This window comes from Drosophila guanche, unplaced genomic scaffold (genome assembly GCF_900245975.1).
Source record: "Drosophila guanche unplaced genomic scaffold, DGUA_6, whole genome shotgun sequence".
NCBI lineage: Eukaryota > Metazoa > Arthropoda > Insecta > Diptera > Drosophilidae > Drosophila > Drosophila guanche.
Genome location: NW_022995743.1, coordinates 15346324 through 15363817, shown reverse-complemented (window position 1 = coordinate 15363817; position 17494 = coordinate 15346324). Strand labels below are relative to the sequence as shown.

The 17494-nt window shown below is 44.4% G+C and overlaps 1 protein-coding gene and 1 long non-coding RNA gene across 23 annotated transcripts in view; both read right to left on the bottom strand.

Annotated features, from left to right (window-relative positions):
- LOC117590466 (MAP/microtubule affinity-regulating kinase 3) overlaps positions 1 to 17494 on the bottom strand; it is a 28793-nt gene that overhangs the window by 5999 nt on the left and 5300 nt on the right. For 2 of the 22 annotated variants that reach the window (XR_004574302.1, XM_034283233.1), the window contains exons 1-13: positions 10941 to 11606; positions 8196 to 9834; positions 7798 to 8013; positions 7492 to 7712; positions 7149 to 7430; positions 6884 to 7077; positions 5601 to 5713; positions 5332 to 5515; positions 5135 to 5249; positions 4941 to 5068; positions 4707 to 4869; positions 3997 to 4110; positions 604 to 692 (exon numbers count right to left, since the gene is read on the bottom strand). Coding sequence is in view for 21 of the 22 variants with exons in the window: in XM_034283233.1 (XP_034139124.1) it covers positions 604 to 692; positions 3997 to 4110; positions 4707 to 4869; positions 4941 to 5068; positions 5135 to 5249; positions 5332 to 5515; positions 5601 to 5713; positions 6884 to 7077; positions 7149 to 7430; positions 7492 to 7712; positions 7798 to 8013; positions 8196 to 9584 (3208 nt within the window). In the remaining variant the exon portion in view is untranslated. Of the gene's footprint in view, positions 1 to 603; positions 693 to 3996; positions 4111 to 4706; positions 4870 to 4940; positions 5069 to 5134; positions 5250 to 5331; positions 5516 to 5600; positions 5714 to 6883; positions 7078 to 7148; positions 7431 to 7491; positions 7713 to 7797; positions 8014 to 8195; positions 9835 to 10940; positions 11627 to 13829; positions 15149 to 17494 lie in introns of those variants that run through there. The other 20 variants (XM_034283157.1, XM_034283107.1, XM_034283149.1 and 17 more) reach the window with 20 other exon arrangements.
- On the bottom strand, positions 6058 to 6874 carry LOC117590713. The gene is made up of 2 exons (XR_004574326.1): positions 6446 to 6874; positions 6058 to 6303 (listed from the first exon to the last, which is right to left on the bottom strand). It is a non-coding gene; the product is annotated as an uncharacterized LOC117590713 (long non-coding RNA).

Sequence of the window (17494 nt, the reverse complement as noted above, 5' to 3'; positions counted from 1 at the left end):
TTATGGGTATCGCGGTAGCTGAATGTAAACAGAAAAATGTATCTGTTTCTATAAGACTCTATCGTTTTACATTTTGTGTTGCTATGAATAGTTTTCCATTCGTATTTCCAAACACACAAAGATATGTACAGGAGTGGCGGTATGGGCTGGGGCGGGGTTTTTAGGGAAAGGTTCAAGTATAGAAGGCATACGTACGAACAAACAAACGTGCATGGAAGTTGTGTGCAACAGATCGCGGAAATTATAAGCGATGTGGTGGGGTATATAGTACTGTAGTACGTAACGGTACGATAAATAACACAAATTAACATTCAGCTAAATGAGTTGATAGTCGATAACTAGATAATCGATTGAAAACTGAAAATAATCGGAGCGCGCTTGGATATGTTGATATGGATGTGGGGGTGCAGTGCGGAATTTTATTGGTATCGAATGAGAAATGAGTAATCGTTTCAATTATCGATAATCATACGATAACTATGCAGGATTTACACAAGTAGCCTAGTTTTCAGGGATTGTGGACTGGGTTTGGATTTAGTAGGTGTGGATAAAATTAAATTATTATCATTAAAACTAATAAAAATAAGTGAACAGAAAACTCACCAGAGTGAAAGGTTGAACGTGATGGAACATTCCTTGGAAAGTGTCTGCTTGATTTAACAGCCGATGCCATTCTAAGTCGATCGAACAGACTATATATGTACAAGTACAATACATATGTATGCACACATAGGTATGAATGGAAATCAAATCAGTTTCGAATCGGTTCGTCGGAGTACATTCAAATCCAATGAATCGCATTTCAGGGAACGAATATGTTTTTATCAGTATAGAAATGTTGATTTGGTTTTTGTTTAATTTTTGTTGTTTTCCATAAAATATTTGTTTGTGTAATCATTTGTACAAGAACCGTTCGAGGGTGAGTGTTTGAACGTAATATGGGATGAGTAATGATTGGACGAGTGTATCGTGTATCGGGTGGGTTTCGGGTGATTATTTCAAGAGAGCGGTGCACATCATCATCATCAATTCGGTTCGTATCAGATCGGTTGGGTTTTTGGAGTTTCGTTCCGATCCAGTGACGATTTTGTTATCGATTTGGGCATCATTTATCGATTGATGGAGTTGGATTTGTATTTGATATCGATTCGGTTCGGTTCGGTTCGATTTGATTTTGGTATTTGGCAATGACGACATGTATGTAGGATGGCGGCAGGCGGGTGGGTGTTCAGAACAGCGCGAATCAAGCAGTTTGTTTTTGTTTATGTGATAAATAGATGGCGATAACCAAAAGTTGATGGTTTTTTATATATATTTGATAATATATTGTTTTATCAATCACGTCGTAGACATAAACAAAATGAAAAGAAAAAATAAAAATAGATCATGTAAATTTCTCAAGAAGACAAGCACTTAAATATACGATTCTTATTAATTATGCTGGATACAACAAATCCTGAATGAATATGAATTTAGATAGTAGTAGTTGTGGTAATGCCATAATGCAGTACGTTGGAAAGCTGAGAGAGAGAGCAGGTACAATAGATATACATATGTATGTATGTATGAGAAGTTCCTGATCTAAATGAAAGCGTTTGGATGACTCATGCTTACGAAGTTCGAGTACTTCAGATGCAACAGATACATTCGACAATATTTAGATGGGTCTCTCTGCATCTCTGATATTCGATATATTCAGCTAACAATTAGAGTTACAGTTGAAGAAACTACGCATGAAGTAGACACATCGAAGTCGTACATTGGAGAGCATATAGTTAGTATGATCAGTCAGGTAGGCGTACACAAGGTTACAACAGCAGCACAATAACAAGCTATTTCAAATCGAGTATAAATCAGGGATATAAGCATTTAACAGGGAAAACGCAAAAACACAATTATGGAGAAAATTCAATTTACGGGCGATGGTAGGAGTCAATAGAGTTAGACTGACGAAGACAGACATGCATGAGGAAACGAAAACGGAAACAATAGAAATTATGAATTTATAGAAACGTATATACGGATATTCCGCTTTTGCCGAGTGTCGACTCTGTGTTTGGAAAATCCCAATGCGTATACGAAATAAAAAACTATTCACTTGATCAGTCTCGTAACCCTAGCAAAACCGATCCGACATTCTATTCGGATATTCTATCCACCAATTACTGGGCAAGAAGCAGTAGTCGTAGCCTTGACATCGCCGCGAATTGAATCTCGTTCGGATGAATGACAAATTATGCGAAAGTATGCGAACATAAATTGGTAAAAAAAATAAGCCAAATCCTACACTAGTTGTACACACTTAATTATAAATAGCAACTGTATCTGTATATGTGGGGGGAAGGGTCGCGATCGTTTTTCGTACACCCAAAACAACTAATGATCAGTTTTTAGCGAATGTTACAATTAATATATATAGTAAATAATCTTCTGTAATCTAGGATTACTTGAAGCGTGTGTGTGTGTGTGTGTATGGAGACGCTCACGACCCTTGGTTAAATGAGGCACAATATAAAATCTCTTAACGTAAGATTGGATATTCACTCACCAAATTTGTTCGATTTTGTTTCGATTCGATTCGAATCCAAATTGAATTTATTCAAAACCAAAATTCATTTCATTCAAGAACATAAATGGAATTTAGTTGTTTGAATTTTTGTTGGTTTTTTTGTTTGTTCAGGTTTTCAATTTGCATTACGATTACGAACGAAAAGGTAGTAGTAGTAGTAGAGTTATACAATAATTGGGCGAGCGTCGATAGGAAGACGAAGAAGGTTGTTGCAGATTCAGATTCAGATTCAGATTCGTAGGTGGTGGTTGGTTGGTTGGTGGTGTTATTTGTTGTTTCGGATATAGAACGCCACAAAGAATGGATGTACATATGTGGTAGTGTAGTAGTTATCAAATTAGACATTTGTTTTGTAAACAGACAATGTTTAAAATTGTAAAAAACATGAAAAGATAAGAGATTTACATTATTCAATTGATCAAATGGTTAGATCGATAAAAATACATTGAAAATAGTATACAAAACGAATAGAGAACCAAACGAGAAAAGGCCAACACTACAATAAATACTAATAATAGAAGAGTGAACAGTCAACAGACATTAATAATATTCAAATTAAATATATACTTTGAAATTATTTATAGTAACAGGCATATATGTATTCTATGTATATAGGCTTGATCTCCACATGTTCATCGATCCCAGGACACGCGACTAAACATACAACGGTTATGCCACGCTGTTCACGCTGTTCACGCTGTTCACGCTGTTGGTATCGCTCCACAATCCTAATCTGAAATATCTATACAGAACCATGTGACAGACAGATATCTACTACTTGCGACAGCCGAGTCTCAGACAACACGCACAGCACGAATTATTTAATTTAATTTGGATTTTCGGTTTAAATTTAGACTGGTGAGAATTATTGTCAGCCTCTGGGATCCGGTTCGCTCTAATTGACTTGCTAATGGATATTAATTGGCCAAAAGTGGGAAAAGGGAAACGACAAATAAACTAAATTATTAATTCGGATACGGCCATAACTTGAATTCTTTACAAAACCTCCAGAATATATCAAAAGTTAAGTTTATATAAAGTTAATTAAATTCTGGGTATTTGACTTGATTTTCTAGGAATTATAAATAATTATTGGAAAATAATTTGACTTTGCTTTGCCTGTACATCGGAGGTCCATATGCATACGAAGGTTTATATGTGGGTGGATGGGTGCTTACGGCATTGTTTTTATATTATTGGAAACTAAATCGATAGAGCTCTTGGTGACTGATATGGAAACTATGATTTATGAAGGTGACGTGTCGATGTGAATGTCCAAATGCACAATAATTCTCACAAAAAGAAATCAAATGGCAGCCAATTTTGGAAATGATAAGAAGTAATTGAGTTTCAAATAATCCGATAATCAAAGTAACAAAATGTTGTATACAGTTTTTGCTTTGTTTGTTAATTAGACAAGTGTATACCTCGTTCCGAGCGGGTCATTCGAGACTGAGACGCATCCGTCTGTGGAGGGGCGAGGGCTCGATACAGACGCGCTTTTCGTATGACCTTTTCCAGCGGGAGCTGCCGATCCGCTGCTGGTTACGTGCATAGTGGTGGTAGAATCGTAATCGTAAATAGGTTGTAGGTATCGTATGTATTGCATGTGCTTTGGTTTGGATTTGATTTGGTATTCTTTTGATGGGTTAAGGTTTTTCGGTTTGAATGGAACCAAATGAAAGAAACGTGAAATTAAAACGAAATCACTTTTGAATTGTGCTGACTGCACGGCAACTAAAGAGAACTGAATTGTGCATGACGGTATACGATTACGTTTCTATCGAGGGTGGGGAAATTTTTCCTTGTGGTTCTGTCGCCAATTCCACGCCACTGCATGACCGCACCATCGGCCAATATGCAGACTAATTGCTTTCTAGGCCGAGCGGTTCCGTGAACGGGAAGACGTGCAAACCAAAGACAAAACTATAAAGGACAGGCTCCACCAACTAACGACAAACTGAACAACTAAATGGGGCCTGCCAAAACGAGGGTATTACATATGGCAATGCAAACAATAACCGGGATTCGACACAGCAGTACGGAAAACTAATTCAGCATAAGAAAACAAGGCACTACTGTTGCCCAGGGTGGCAACGGGTGGCAGAAACAATTGGCAAGCTCCGGTCTCACGTACTTTGTCTCTGCAGGGATAACGTTGGTCTTCTCCGTCGACGAGGTCTTCTCGTAGAGCGTTGTGGAGCGGCGTGGAATGATGCCACTGGTGCCGCTCACCGTGCGATTGCCGTTCGTCGGATCATACTTCGTTGCCGTACGCGGCTTGGCGGGACTGTTCAGAGCTGCAAGCAGATTAAGGTAAATGGAACGGATTAGATGGAACTATGCTAAGCTTTAGATCAAATCCTCATACTTGTGTCTGTCGTGGTGAGCATCTTTTGGGTGGCCGAAGCAGGCCTCTGGTTCTGTGCGGCCAAGCGCGCCGTGTTCTCCTTAATGGTGGCCGAGTCGATGGTGTTTTGGCGCTTGAAATTGCTGCCACTGCAATGGGAAATCAAATAATGTTGCAACCAATTGACGTGTCCATAATATGCATATGCAACTTACACTGATGCACGATCCGCCGCTGTGCCTGCAGCGTTGTAGTTGTTGCTTGGATTGACCGCACCCACAGCTCCCGCAGCGGCCGCCACAGTTACGGCTGCATTTGCCGGTCCAGTGCCTGCGATGAGAAAGAGCAGAGGTACTGATTAGTATGGGTCCCATTGTACATGATATACGGTTAGCCCCTTGACGGGACTTACGCAATGTTTCCGCACCGGACGAGGCTCGACGACTAGGCTTAGTGCTAGACGCCGATATGCTCCTGTGAACCCCTCTATGTGTGGGACTCTGCACTCCCGTACTTCCCACATTGGCGCCCGCATCATTGCCAGAGATGTTGCGCAGTGATAGTGAGGAGCCCGATCGCGATCCATCACTTTCCGGCTGCATTGGTGGCAGGAGAGAGACAGAGACACAAGGGGAGAATGAGGCAAGATGGAAAATCGGGAATATTCCGCACCACACTTACGTCTGTGCTCTTGCGTCCCAGCAGCAAATACGTTGCAAACACATCATCGTAGCGCACCTGCGAGAGCGAGTTTTCAATCTCTAGTCGATTGTAGCCCATCGCGACCAGAGCTTCTGTACATCGCACGAAATGACAAACAGGAAAAGTGTGAGTGGGGTGATCATTGAATGGATTGTGGGAAAAATGTAGTACATTTAGATATCGCATGCAAAATCATTACAGTTTGCAGCCAGGAGCTCCCATACCACAGAGCGTGGAGCATGGGGCGCACCAGCCATAGATTGTATGTATGTAAGTGTAGCCGTAGCCATGCAGCGAGCAAAACAAACGATATTTAGCTAATGAGCATCACCAGATTGACATTCGACTTGCAGCAGACCCCAAACCGGACTCAATATTCACAGCTTTACGCCTCGACTCGCATTTGAAAGTAGAAGACCACACATCAGTTCTCATCTCTTGGGAGAAATTAATTTATTTTCCATATTTCAGTTCGTACATCGAGAAACATTTACTAAGTGTGCTGTGTGTGCATACAAAAAGGATAGCTATGCTATGCTATGTACAGGAGATGCGAGAAAAGAAACGAAAAACGAGAAACGAGAAAAGAAAAACCAAAGAAAAGGAAGAACCAATTCCGTGTCAACATTCAACACTTTCCGTTCTCTTGAGCTCGTTTGGCATTCGCCTCCTCCTGGTCGGTCTGTTGGAGCAGAAGGCGAGGCAGAGGCAAAGGAAGAAGAAGGCACAAGAGGGGGGGAAATAGAACAGAGATTAATGCGATTAATGCGAGGGGCTGTCTGCTGTGTGACGTAGATAGTGTTTCTCCCAACGGGATTGCATACATTTTGGGTTGGCTTCCGTTCGTCAATCAGAAAATTCACCATCAACATCAAGTTGTAGGCACTACGCCGAATCGAGAGCGAACCTTTGACACCGGTTTGTGGCCCCGCAGCTATGTGATTGAGAATTTACAAAACGAAAATCAAGATCAAGGAGGCATTACTGGCGCATCCCACCATCGCTTTGCCAGAGCCCAACAACAGCACACAGCTGCTGGTACTCTGCTCTGGCGCCACACTGGGGAACATCCGTGAACAATTATTACAAACTACGAAATTATAAAACCAAGTTGGTTGGGTAACGAATGATATTAGTAATATTACATTGCAGCAGATACATAATAAGTATAACAAAAGAAAAGAACAAATTGGCAGGCAAAACTCCACTCCACACACACACAAATCGTTAATAATATTAGTAATGAATTTTGTATACAGTACCCGTCTTACCTATCCTCTTGGGATCGGCTAAATCGGCTTTTGGCTCTATATAAGGCTTGAGCTCATCGTCCTCAAACCCCATATTCATCCACTTGTCGCCCATGATTGTCTCTAGACTAGCACGCTTTGCGGGGTTCAGTACTAAAAATTTGCGTAGCAAATTCTCACAATCCGTCGACATATAGAAGGGGATTCTGCAAAGCACCAGACATTCAGGTTAAAAAAACTGTATTTAAAAATGGTTCATATTATACGAAGTACATACCTATATTTTCCTCTGAGCACACGCTCGCGCAGCTCCCTCAATGTTGAGCCGTCAAAGGGCAGGGAACCGCTCACCAACGTATACAAGATGACGCCCAGCGACCACACATCCACCTCGGGGCCATCGTACTTTTTGCCCTGGAATAGCTCTGGGGCCGCATACGGTGGACTGCCGCAGAACGTGTCCAGCTTGGAGCCGGGCGTGAACTCGTTGGAGAACCCAAAGTCAGCTATCTTTATGTTCAGCTCGCTGTCCAGCAAAAGATTCTCCGCTTTTAAGTCCCTGTTGAATTCAAGTTTTATATGAGTTTGCACTCATATGACGAGCCGCAGATGACTCTCACCTGTGTATAATTCTCTTTTGATGACAGTATTGCACAGCTGAGACGATTTGTCGAAACTTAACGCGTGCCTCCTTCTCCTTCATGCGCCCATGTAGTACCAGATAGTCAAAGACCTCGCCACCCGACGCATACTCCATGATCAGATACAGGGTCTTTTCCGTTTCGATTACTTGAAACAGTTTCACAATATTGGGGTGGTCAAGCATCTTCATTATCCTAACCTGTGTTGTCCCAGGATTGGAGCAGAGAAAATAAATTCATGATTGAGAGGACATTCATTTAAAGGAAGGACAAGCAAGCACAAACCTCTCTGAAGAGTTTCTGAAGTGACCCAGGATTGAGTTGGGTCTTGTCAATTATCTTAATGGCCACCTCCTTGCCAGTGGGCAAATGCTTGGCCAGCTTCACCTTGGCAAAGTTTCCCTTGCCGATCGTCTTGATCAGCTTGTATTTGCCGATGTGCTCTTCGGTGGCGCGCCATCGCATGGGAGCACTGCTTCGCATCTGCATGTTCGGGGAACCCTGGAAGAGTAAGGCAGATATGGATTAGTTTAACTCTCTTCAAATCTATATGGGGTCGGAGGAAATATTTAAAGATCTGTTACCCCCTGACTAGTTTGGTTGGTTACGATTGATAAGACAGAAGGAGGGTTTTGTAAGATAGGTTCAAGTGCTTCTTCGGGTGGTCGGTCGGGAGGCTTTACCTGTGCAGCATGGTTGCTGTACGCATTGCTGCGGTTCACCACTGCATTGGGTGCCGGAGGAGTTGTGCGATGGTGTCCCACAGCTGGGGCAGCCGTCACAGATGCCGACCCCGAGCTGGAGCCAGATCCGGAGCGCGCATCCACGCTCGATCGCACCGCGTGCGAACTGGGTACAGCTTCGGTACGGATCGAGCTGTACGGCGGAATGGGTGCCACAATGGGCCGCTCCGAGCGCCGCTTGGAGCTGGAACTGGCACCGCTCCCAGTTCCGGCAGCCCCGCCCGATGCTGCATGACGATGGGATTTTTGTGCCAGTAGCGCCTCAAACTGGCGCAAGTTTTCCTCCCGCCGCTTGGACGCCGATATTGTGGGGGCAGTCAGTTTGGACGAAGTAATGCCATCCACAACGCTGTTGCTGCTGCCTCCACGGCTGGTGGAGGTCCTCACAGCAGGCGTGGGTGCTGTCCCAGCTGGTCGCCAGGCCTGTGCCGCCTGCTTCTCATCTGGATGCTGGTGCTTCTGCTTTAGGGTGGCCCGCATGGCCAGCACTGTGTCCGTGTTCTTGGTGTCTGAGGCGGTGCGTGCCAGCTTGTTTTTGACGGCTCCGGAGCCACTAGAGGCGACCGTCGTGTTCTTGGAATATGCACCAATGGAGTTGCGGCCGTCGCTGCCCCGCTGAAACTCGGAGAGCATCTGCTCATTGCTGTCATCAAGCTCGGCACGCCGTCCACCCAGGTACTGAAAGTCATTCTCCGACGACATGTCACTGATGCCTGACCTTAGAAGGTTCTCCGTTTCACCGTACCGCTTGCTCTGCTTGCGCATTATCTCCATCTTCATCACGTCCATCGAGGACTGTGACTGTTGCTGGTGTTGCTGCTGCTTGAAGCTCTCCTCGACATTGTGGATGTGCTTCTCTATAGAGCCCAGGGCGAAGGTCACTCCCACGTCGTCCTCGGCAGTCATCAAGGTGCGCGGCGGCTTCTGTCGTTCCTTGGGCTGTGGGTGCAGGGTCGGCATGGCGGAGACGGCCACACGCGGCAGGGGCGGCTTCGCATCGCGTCGTCGCAGCTCTACAATCCCCAACCCGTCCCCGTTGTTATCTTCGGGCTGCACATGGGCGCTGCCATCGAGATCGGGTTCGAGATCCTTGTGGCTGGGACCAGCTGGAGTCCTCATCGAACTGGCAAGTAGTGTTCTCTCACGCTCCGGCAAGATTCCGTCGCTTTGGTTGTTGTTGCTGTTGTTATTGTTGCTGGAGGTGGTTGTGGTGCTAGCGGTAAGGGGTACGGATAGCTTGGGCGGCGCCGGGGCCGCCCCCTTGCGTGCTGCATAGAGCCGGACACTCTTCCGTGTGGTATCGCCACGGTTCAGGTCAGGTGTTTCCATTGTGCTGCTGATTCTGCTTCTGTTGCTGTTTCTGTTTCTGCTTCGAGAACGGTAGCTCCACTTGTAGCTTCACCTGCTGCCTGCTGCTTCGCTGCTCTATGTATTTCTTGTCTTCTGTAAGAGTGTGTTTGTGTGTACGGTGCACTGCACACATGTAAGTAAGTACTTGTCGGAGAGATCACAACTTTTTCTTTTAGCTTTTGGAGCTATTGTTCTTTTATGTCGGCTGGCCACACTTGCTTTTGTTACACTGTAAGTTTAGATATGGGGAGGGTTAAGGGGAGGAGGTAGGGTGAGATTATTTTCTCTGCTTTCGGCATGCCAGTGCATCTGTGTGGGTGTCGTCTTTGTTTGGACTCGTTTCTGTGTGTGTTTGTCTACGACTGACATTTTAGAGTTTTTCGCTTGAGAACATTGGCTTTTTGCTCTTCATTTAATTACTTCACTTTACTTTATCACTTATACTCCACTTTACACCTGAGTGTGTGTCTATGTGTCTGTGCGCGTGTGTGTCTTTACAGTTGCTTTCTAAATAATGATCGGTAAACGGGAACAAATTCAAAGTCGTCTTTGTTTGTTTTGTCGCCTGGCCACACAGTTGAGGCGCATTTTAAACCTCGAAAATGAATTAACTTCCATCCGTACATATGTATAGATAGGTACACATATACATATATAGCTAATGTATACAAAAAAAAAAATGCTGTGAGCGTAATATTTACGACAAAAGGCGGACAAGAGCTAATCTGTCTCCCCGGTGACACTGAAATAAACACAAGCAACATACGTGCTAGAAAGAAATGCCCATAGATGTGTTAGTGGAGAGAGCGAGAAAGAGCTAGAGTGAGAGATATAGAGAGAAACAGCTACACACACGCTCCGGCCGACGCACACACCTGCGCCGTAAGCTGTTACCTGCGTGTGTGTGTGTCTGTACGTTGGCTTTCGTTTCTCTCTCTCTCTCTCTTTTTGTGGGGGCCCAGCTGAGATGCTCTCAGCTCAACTGTGTGTGTCACCCTCCCCCTCCTACATTTACATCTCTCCCTCTCACACTGCTGTTTCGTTTCAAGCTCTCTTTTCGCTTTATGATTCATTTTGCCTGAACGCTATTCTTTCGATTTTTTCGTTGTTGATTAAATTACTGTCCAAATAGTAGCAATGCCTCGGATCTAACTATCTGTCTATCTATGTATCCCCATGTACAAGTATCTAAAATTCGTTTTGTTCGTTAGCTTCTTTTTGGTTCAGTGAGCAGCTGAAAAGCTCCAATGCACACACACACACACATATCAGAACCAACACCAATGCAGCTTTTACACCAACACACAGGCAAAGAGTCGAAAGCAAATGAACTACTTTTTAGACAATTAAGCCGACTTTTTCACTTCTTTGTAACAGTTAGGATTTATATATAGATATCTCTTTATGTTTCTCCCCTTATTAGGGAGCCGAGTATCACTTTTTCGCACAAATCCCGTTTTCGTTTTTTATTCGCGCAGTTATCTTATCAGTCACACACGCGGGGCTTTCGAAAGTTCTTTGCATTTGCATTTACCCAGCGCAGAGGAGTGGGAAGACAGTACTATATTTTAGATTTATTTGTCTTTATTAACGGCCGTCCGTCCCTTCCATCCGTTCGTGTGTAACTCTGACGTAAACGCGCCGCTAGCCCCAGAGCCAACTGCTCGTACAATCAACAGGCGGCAGCGGACAGCAGAGAACACAGCAACGACAACCGACAAACCGACAACGACAGCTCAGCAGCCAAGAGCCAAGAGCAATAGCCACTTTAGCCACACGAACCAACAGCAGCAACTGGAGTGCGAGTGAGCGAGCGAGTGCGAGTACTCCAAAGCACAGGCAGAGGCATCGTAGAATGGCGGCCGAGCCGAGGCAGAGACGTCGGCCTTAATACACACTCACGCGAATGGATTCAGTGGGCAGCACTCTCTCTAAAAAACACACACAGACACGTTGCAGGCCCCCATCATTCCCCCAAAAAAGTATCTCGACAGAGAGCCCCGTTTTGGAGCTCTGATTTAAGAATGTGTGCGAATGTGAGCGTTATATGTATGTGTGTGCAGCTGATATCACCTGAGCGTAACGCTGAGCAGTAGAGAGGTAGAGAGAGAGCGAGAGATTACTGAGAGCAGTTTTCAACGAATTCGAGTCTTGGTCTGAGGCTCCTCCAATGATTGACGCAAATCTTCGTGTTATGCAAATGGTTGCTGCTCAGCCTGATCTGATCTAACACGCTCATGCAACCTGCTGTTCAATGTCTATAGGGATGGATTGGATGGTTGATCCCAACCACATGACTACCAGTCCCTGATTGTGGGCTGAAACAGGTCGGGAGAAATGACCCAGTTTGTATATGATATAAAAACCCCAAAATTAGAGTTTTGCCATCAGTACTTAATAGGAAAGCCCACTCCGAATCGGATATCCTACTAAATACCTGCTCCGATAATGTTTAATTGCAAATTTGCTTATTTCATATCTCAAAAGGCAATCTGATTCTGGGAAGACCCGTAATACCCTCTGCCAAAGTATAGTCAGGAACAACAGAAAATGATATTGAGATAAAAATGTGTAAACTGATATAATGGAAAAAACTACTGCGAATCGGATATTCTACTTAATACATATGTACCTACTGTATTGCATTATTCTGGGAAGACTCGAAAAATAAAATTGAGATAAAAATGTGTAAAATTATACAATGGAAAAAAAGCACTCCGAATCGGATATTCTACTAAATATGTACCTACTCCGATTACGTTTATTTGCAAATTTGTTTATTTCATATCTTATTAGGCAATCTGATCAATTGCATTATTCTGGGAAGACTCATAATACTCTCTGACAGAGTAGAGTCAGGACAACAGCAAAAGATATTGAGATAACAATGTGTAAAATGATATAATGGAAAAACCACTCCGAATCGGATATTCTACTAAATATGTACCTCCCCGATTATGTTTATTTGAAAATTTGTTTATTTCATATCTTATTAGGCAATCTGATCGATTGCACTATGCTGGGAAGACTCATAATACGCTCTGCCAGATTATAGTCAGGAACAATAGCAAATGATATTGATATAAAACTGTGTAAAATGATATAATGGAAAAGGTAAACATAGACAGAGGCAGACACCCGAGGAACGAGTTATAGAAATTCAATACAACTCCAGAGTTGAGTTCAAATTCCTCGGGAAAACTTTCAACAGACGCGTATTCAACAACAGGCGTGTGTATTCTCTTATTTACATACATAAACACATGGATATGTACACAAAGATTTCATTTGAAAGAAATTGGATAGTAGAAAACAGTTTCCTTACACTCGTTGTTACGGGAATTTCAGTTAATTAACAACCCACAAGTGCAGCCTGGTATGCTTTACTCTGCTCGTGTCTAGTATCGCACACATGTTTGTATTAATTAAGGCAATTGAACAACTTGCCTCTTTAGTCCATGTTAAACAAGGAAAACAACATACGACTCCAAGACCCTATAATCTCTGGAAAGCGCACGACAATATCCTAATCCTTTCCCCTTTTTCGACATTTGCCAAAATATTGGTATGACCTACGATCATTTATTGAACCCACTAAAAGCTACTCCAGCTACCACCACTCTAATCAATATAATTTAGTCTCCAATATCAGCTCAAAAATATAAAAAAAAACCCGGTCAAGGTCAAGTGTGCAATTAGCAAAAACAAATGTTAATTTCCGCTCGTATTTTTGGGTAAGGTGGAATCTAATTGAAGGTGAGGGGGGAAACAAAAAAATCTGAAATAAAACAAAAGCCATAATCAAAATAATAGAAATGTTAGTTAAACCAAATCGAAACTCGTTTCAATTTGTATCACGGCACGAACAACACACACAAACACCAAAACCGATGATAGTCACAGAAACTTTGTCATATGTGAAGAAAAACGGCGACAAAAGAGGCGATTACGATTAGATTGAATGAACGCATCGACAGGGTGGGCTAAGAATTGCATTTTCGTATAGGAAATGCTGTGCTTTGGGGAAAATGAATGGATTGCTCATTGGGGACAAGATTACAAACAAATATGAGTATATTTCCGGGGGAATAAAAAAATAAAGAAATCCAACGCTGTGCCTGTGTGGCGCCCACTTGCAATCCGAGACTTAAGAATATTAAACCCAGCAATCAGATCATAACCTCAACTAGATATGTACGTCCCCCAGACTCTGTGTATACATACCCTAGAGGCGCGCGCCTTGTTACTGGAAGATGTCGTATCCTTGGCCTTGGGTCGCTCCGCCTTGCTGGTAGCCACAATTGGCAGTCCCCCGTTTTCAATCATGGTCACCACAATCTTGTTGTTCCGGCTGCCCAACGGTCCGCCGCCGGATGCGGTGCCGTACGATGAATGGCTCTGTTTGGAACTAGCAGCAGTCGTCGCTGCAAGGTTCTTCTGGCGCATGGCATTGGAGAGCCGCTGCTTCCGCTCCATACGGGCTTCCTCCTTGTCCTTCTGCAGCTTGGCAATGGTGGCAGGAGTGTGGCTCTTAGAACGCTTCAGAAACTTCATCAGCTGGCTCTTCACATTAGTGGCTGCGCTGGCAGCACTGGTGGCATCGAGGCCACCGCCCATGTCCTCCGCCCTGGAGGAGCGCCGCGAGATCTGCGCCTTGGTGGGCACTTCGAGGCGACGGAACACCCCGTCCGCCATGCGAACAAAGCAACCCTCGGACATTTTGTGAAATGAGTCCGAGGGCAGCTTGTGGAAATCGCCGTTGGGGCCGCGGAAGTAGCAGTGGTCCGTCCGGTGGTAACCGTCGCCCACAATGTAGAACTCGTTGCGGTTCTCCTTGGGAGCCGAAATCGACTCAGCGGCCAGATCGTCAGTCTTAGCGCTGCGGTCCACCGGCCTTTCCACCTGGATGGCCATCAAGTTGGTACTGCTGCTGGCCGCCTCCCCGGGTTGCGGCACGACCGATCCGTTGCTATCCTCCACTCCTCCGTGGGCGGCACTCGACGAGGTGGACGTTTGTGGTTGTGGCTTCAGCTCGCTGATCGTCACTGGCCGGCGCTGGGGATCTCCCATGTTCTTGCGCATAATGCTGCCATTGCGCAGCAGGGAGTCGCGCAAGAGGGAGAGCTCGTCCTTGCGTAACGGCTGCACCAGTGTTGTGTAATGTTTCGACGATGTGGATTTGCGCCCCGATGTGCGCCGGTTGCCAAATTGTGATGTTGCAGTGGCGGTGGCGGTGTCGTTGCCGGCGTTGAGGGTCTCCTCTTTATTGTTATTATTGTGGCTGCTCGAGTGGGTCTGCCGGTGACTCGAGGTCTGGCCCATGATGGGAGCTTGGTTTCTTTGTTAGCCAACTGATTCTCAAAGATCTGGCCGGGCCTGGTCTGATCCGCTGAATTGGTTGTTAATGCCTTACGGATATTCGCAGTCGCTTCTTGTTGCTGCAGTTTTTGTCCCAATTCCAATGAAATTGTGACACATATTCCTATTTTCCCGGAGATTCAAACAGATCCACAAAACAGTCAGTATTCGTCGTATGTCAGCATTTAGAGCCCTTTTCTAGATTTATTTATTTGTATACTACGTTTAAACGTGTATTCACATTAGTATATACAACAAAGAGTATTGTATTGTATTTTATTTTATGTTATTGTATGATAAATTTGTTCGTCTGTATGGCACAATCTCGATTCGGTCGGTCGTGGCTTTGTCGCTGCGACTTTTCAAAAGTTCATCTTGTTTAATTCTATTAGAGCATTAACAGCACAAATAAATGAGAATTGAAGCGAGGCTCAGTTTCAGTCTCAGTTTCAGTCGCATTTGCAGTCATCATTCCCTGTCAGAGTCACAATAACATCAGTAGCAGCCTATACTCTGTTCTTTAGTTTTATTATTCCTGTCTGATCCGCCTCTTATATACGAGTGTCTACTAGTGTATGCACATTCTATTTACATATCTAGATTACCTTCCTGTATCACAGAGATCACAGAGCAGAGCGTAAATGAGGCAGGGGGAGGGAACTGCTTCTTATCAGTTATCGCACTTTACATATCCGTATCTGTGTGTACAAGACGCATTCCCGATAATTTCCACTGTCGCCTAAATGCGATCCACACGGTAGCAGAAGCAGCTTCAATGTCTAGTGTGGAACGTAAGCCTCGGCACGCCCGAACCGAAAACGTAGATACAGAGTATATGACCAAAAACAACAACAAAAAAACTACTGCCACACTGGCGAACGCGGAGACACAGTGGAACAGAGAGACAGAGAGAGAGAGAGACAACGATGAAGCCCCACACGTTGGGGGCACAAGCTATTTTTGTTTTTCCCTTCCTCCAGCCCTCTCTCTATCTATCTATCACTCTAACTTGCTGCTGTTTCTGCTAGTTACCTCGTTTACGTTGTTTTTAAAGCGTTACTTGCTCGCACTGACACAAACACACTAGCTTTCCGCTGTTGTCTGTCTATCTCCCTCTATCTCGCTCTCACTCACTGCTGCAGTAGTGTTTGTGTATCTGTGTGTGCAGGAATTTGTTCATATTTCATTTTCATTCCGCTTTCGTTCTTTTGGCTTGCTCTCTGCCTTTTGCTCTCTCTCTCTTTCTCTCTTTTGCTCGCTTGTTGCACCATGTCACTTTTTTATACTTTATAATTAAATTAACTTATCATCCCAATTGGCTTTTCTTATTGAATCTGCGGCGATGAAGTGGCTGTAAAGCTACTTTCCAGCTGAATTTACTCATTCCACTGGAATGGTTGCTTGTTATTGCCTTCTTGTTATTTTGTTGCTCTGCTCTACTCTCTCGCGCACACACACACACACTGGCATACATTTGAAATTTATAAATTAAACACTATTTAACCGAATTTATTTTTAAACAAGTCCGCACGTGCGTGTGTGTATTTGTGACTCCCACAATCCCACCCTCTCCAAACGCCCGTCCTGCTGCCCTTGATGTCATCTCAAGCCATTGTCCATCACAGTCGTAAAGTAGTTATGTATAAAGTTCTATCGCGGATGCTGTTGTATTACTCTTGCCACTGGGGGAGATCGCTGACTAACTGCGCAGCCACTAACCGGAGAGCGCAGAGTGCTGCTGCTGCGTTTCGTTTTTATATTTTTTGCAATCTTTTTCAATTTTTTATTTGACGTAACGCCAGCCCCGTTACCCTTGTGCTCGGCGCGATAACGGTCACAATGGCAAACGCGTATAATGCGAATAATGCTAAAAAGTTCCAGTCAAATCATCGCTGGGCGATAACCACCATGATATCGTCGGATCGTCGTCGGGGAGGCAGCGACGCGACGGATAATGACAACAACGACGGTACGGCACGGCGAGGCGCGACGAACACGACGACAGTGACCACACGAGTGAAGTGGAACTTAATACTAAAACAAGCTTTCGACCATCGCTTGTATCTATGGCTGTGGCCTGTGGATGTGGAGGCGACTCGATTCGACTGTTGCTCGTTCTGTTATTATTGTGGCGAGCTTCGGGCTTGTTTGTTTTTTCGCAAAAGTTCTGCAGCGGGGGCTTACTCAGAGCGGCTGTTCGTTAGGTCGTCCAATGTGCAAAGACAGCCACGACACACCCTATACACACACAGTCTTCGGGGCGCAGGTAAACTGCAGGTGATTCACAACGCATACGTGTGTGTCTCATGCTCACGCACACACTGTTATTAATGCGAGTATAAGATATTCGTCAGTGAGTGATAGAGAGAGAAAGAGAGCCACAGCCAGAGAGAGGAAGCTTTGGCATGCTTCAAACGGATCTTCATCAGTAGGAGGAAGCATAAGTTTAAACTTGGCTTCCAAACAAAGAGTGGATGGAGCTTACAAAAGCTTTGTTGCAAGCGAACAAAGTGAATGGCAAAGGAACGGCT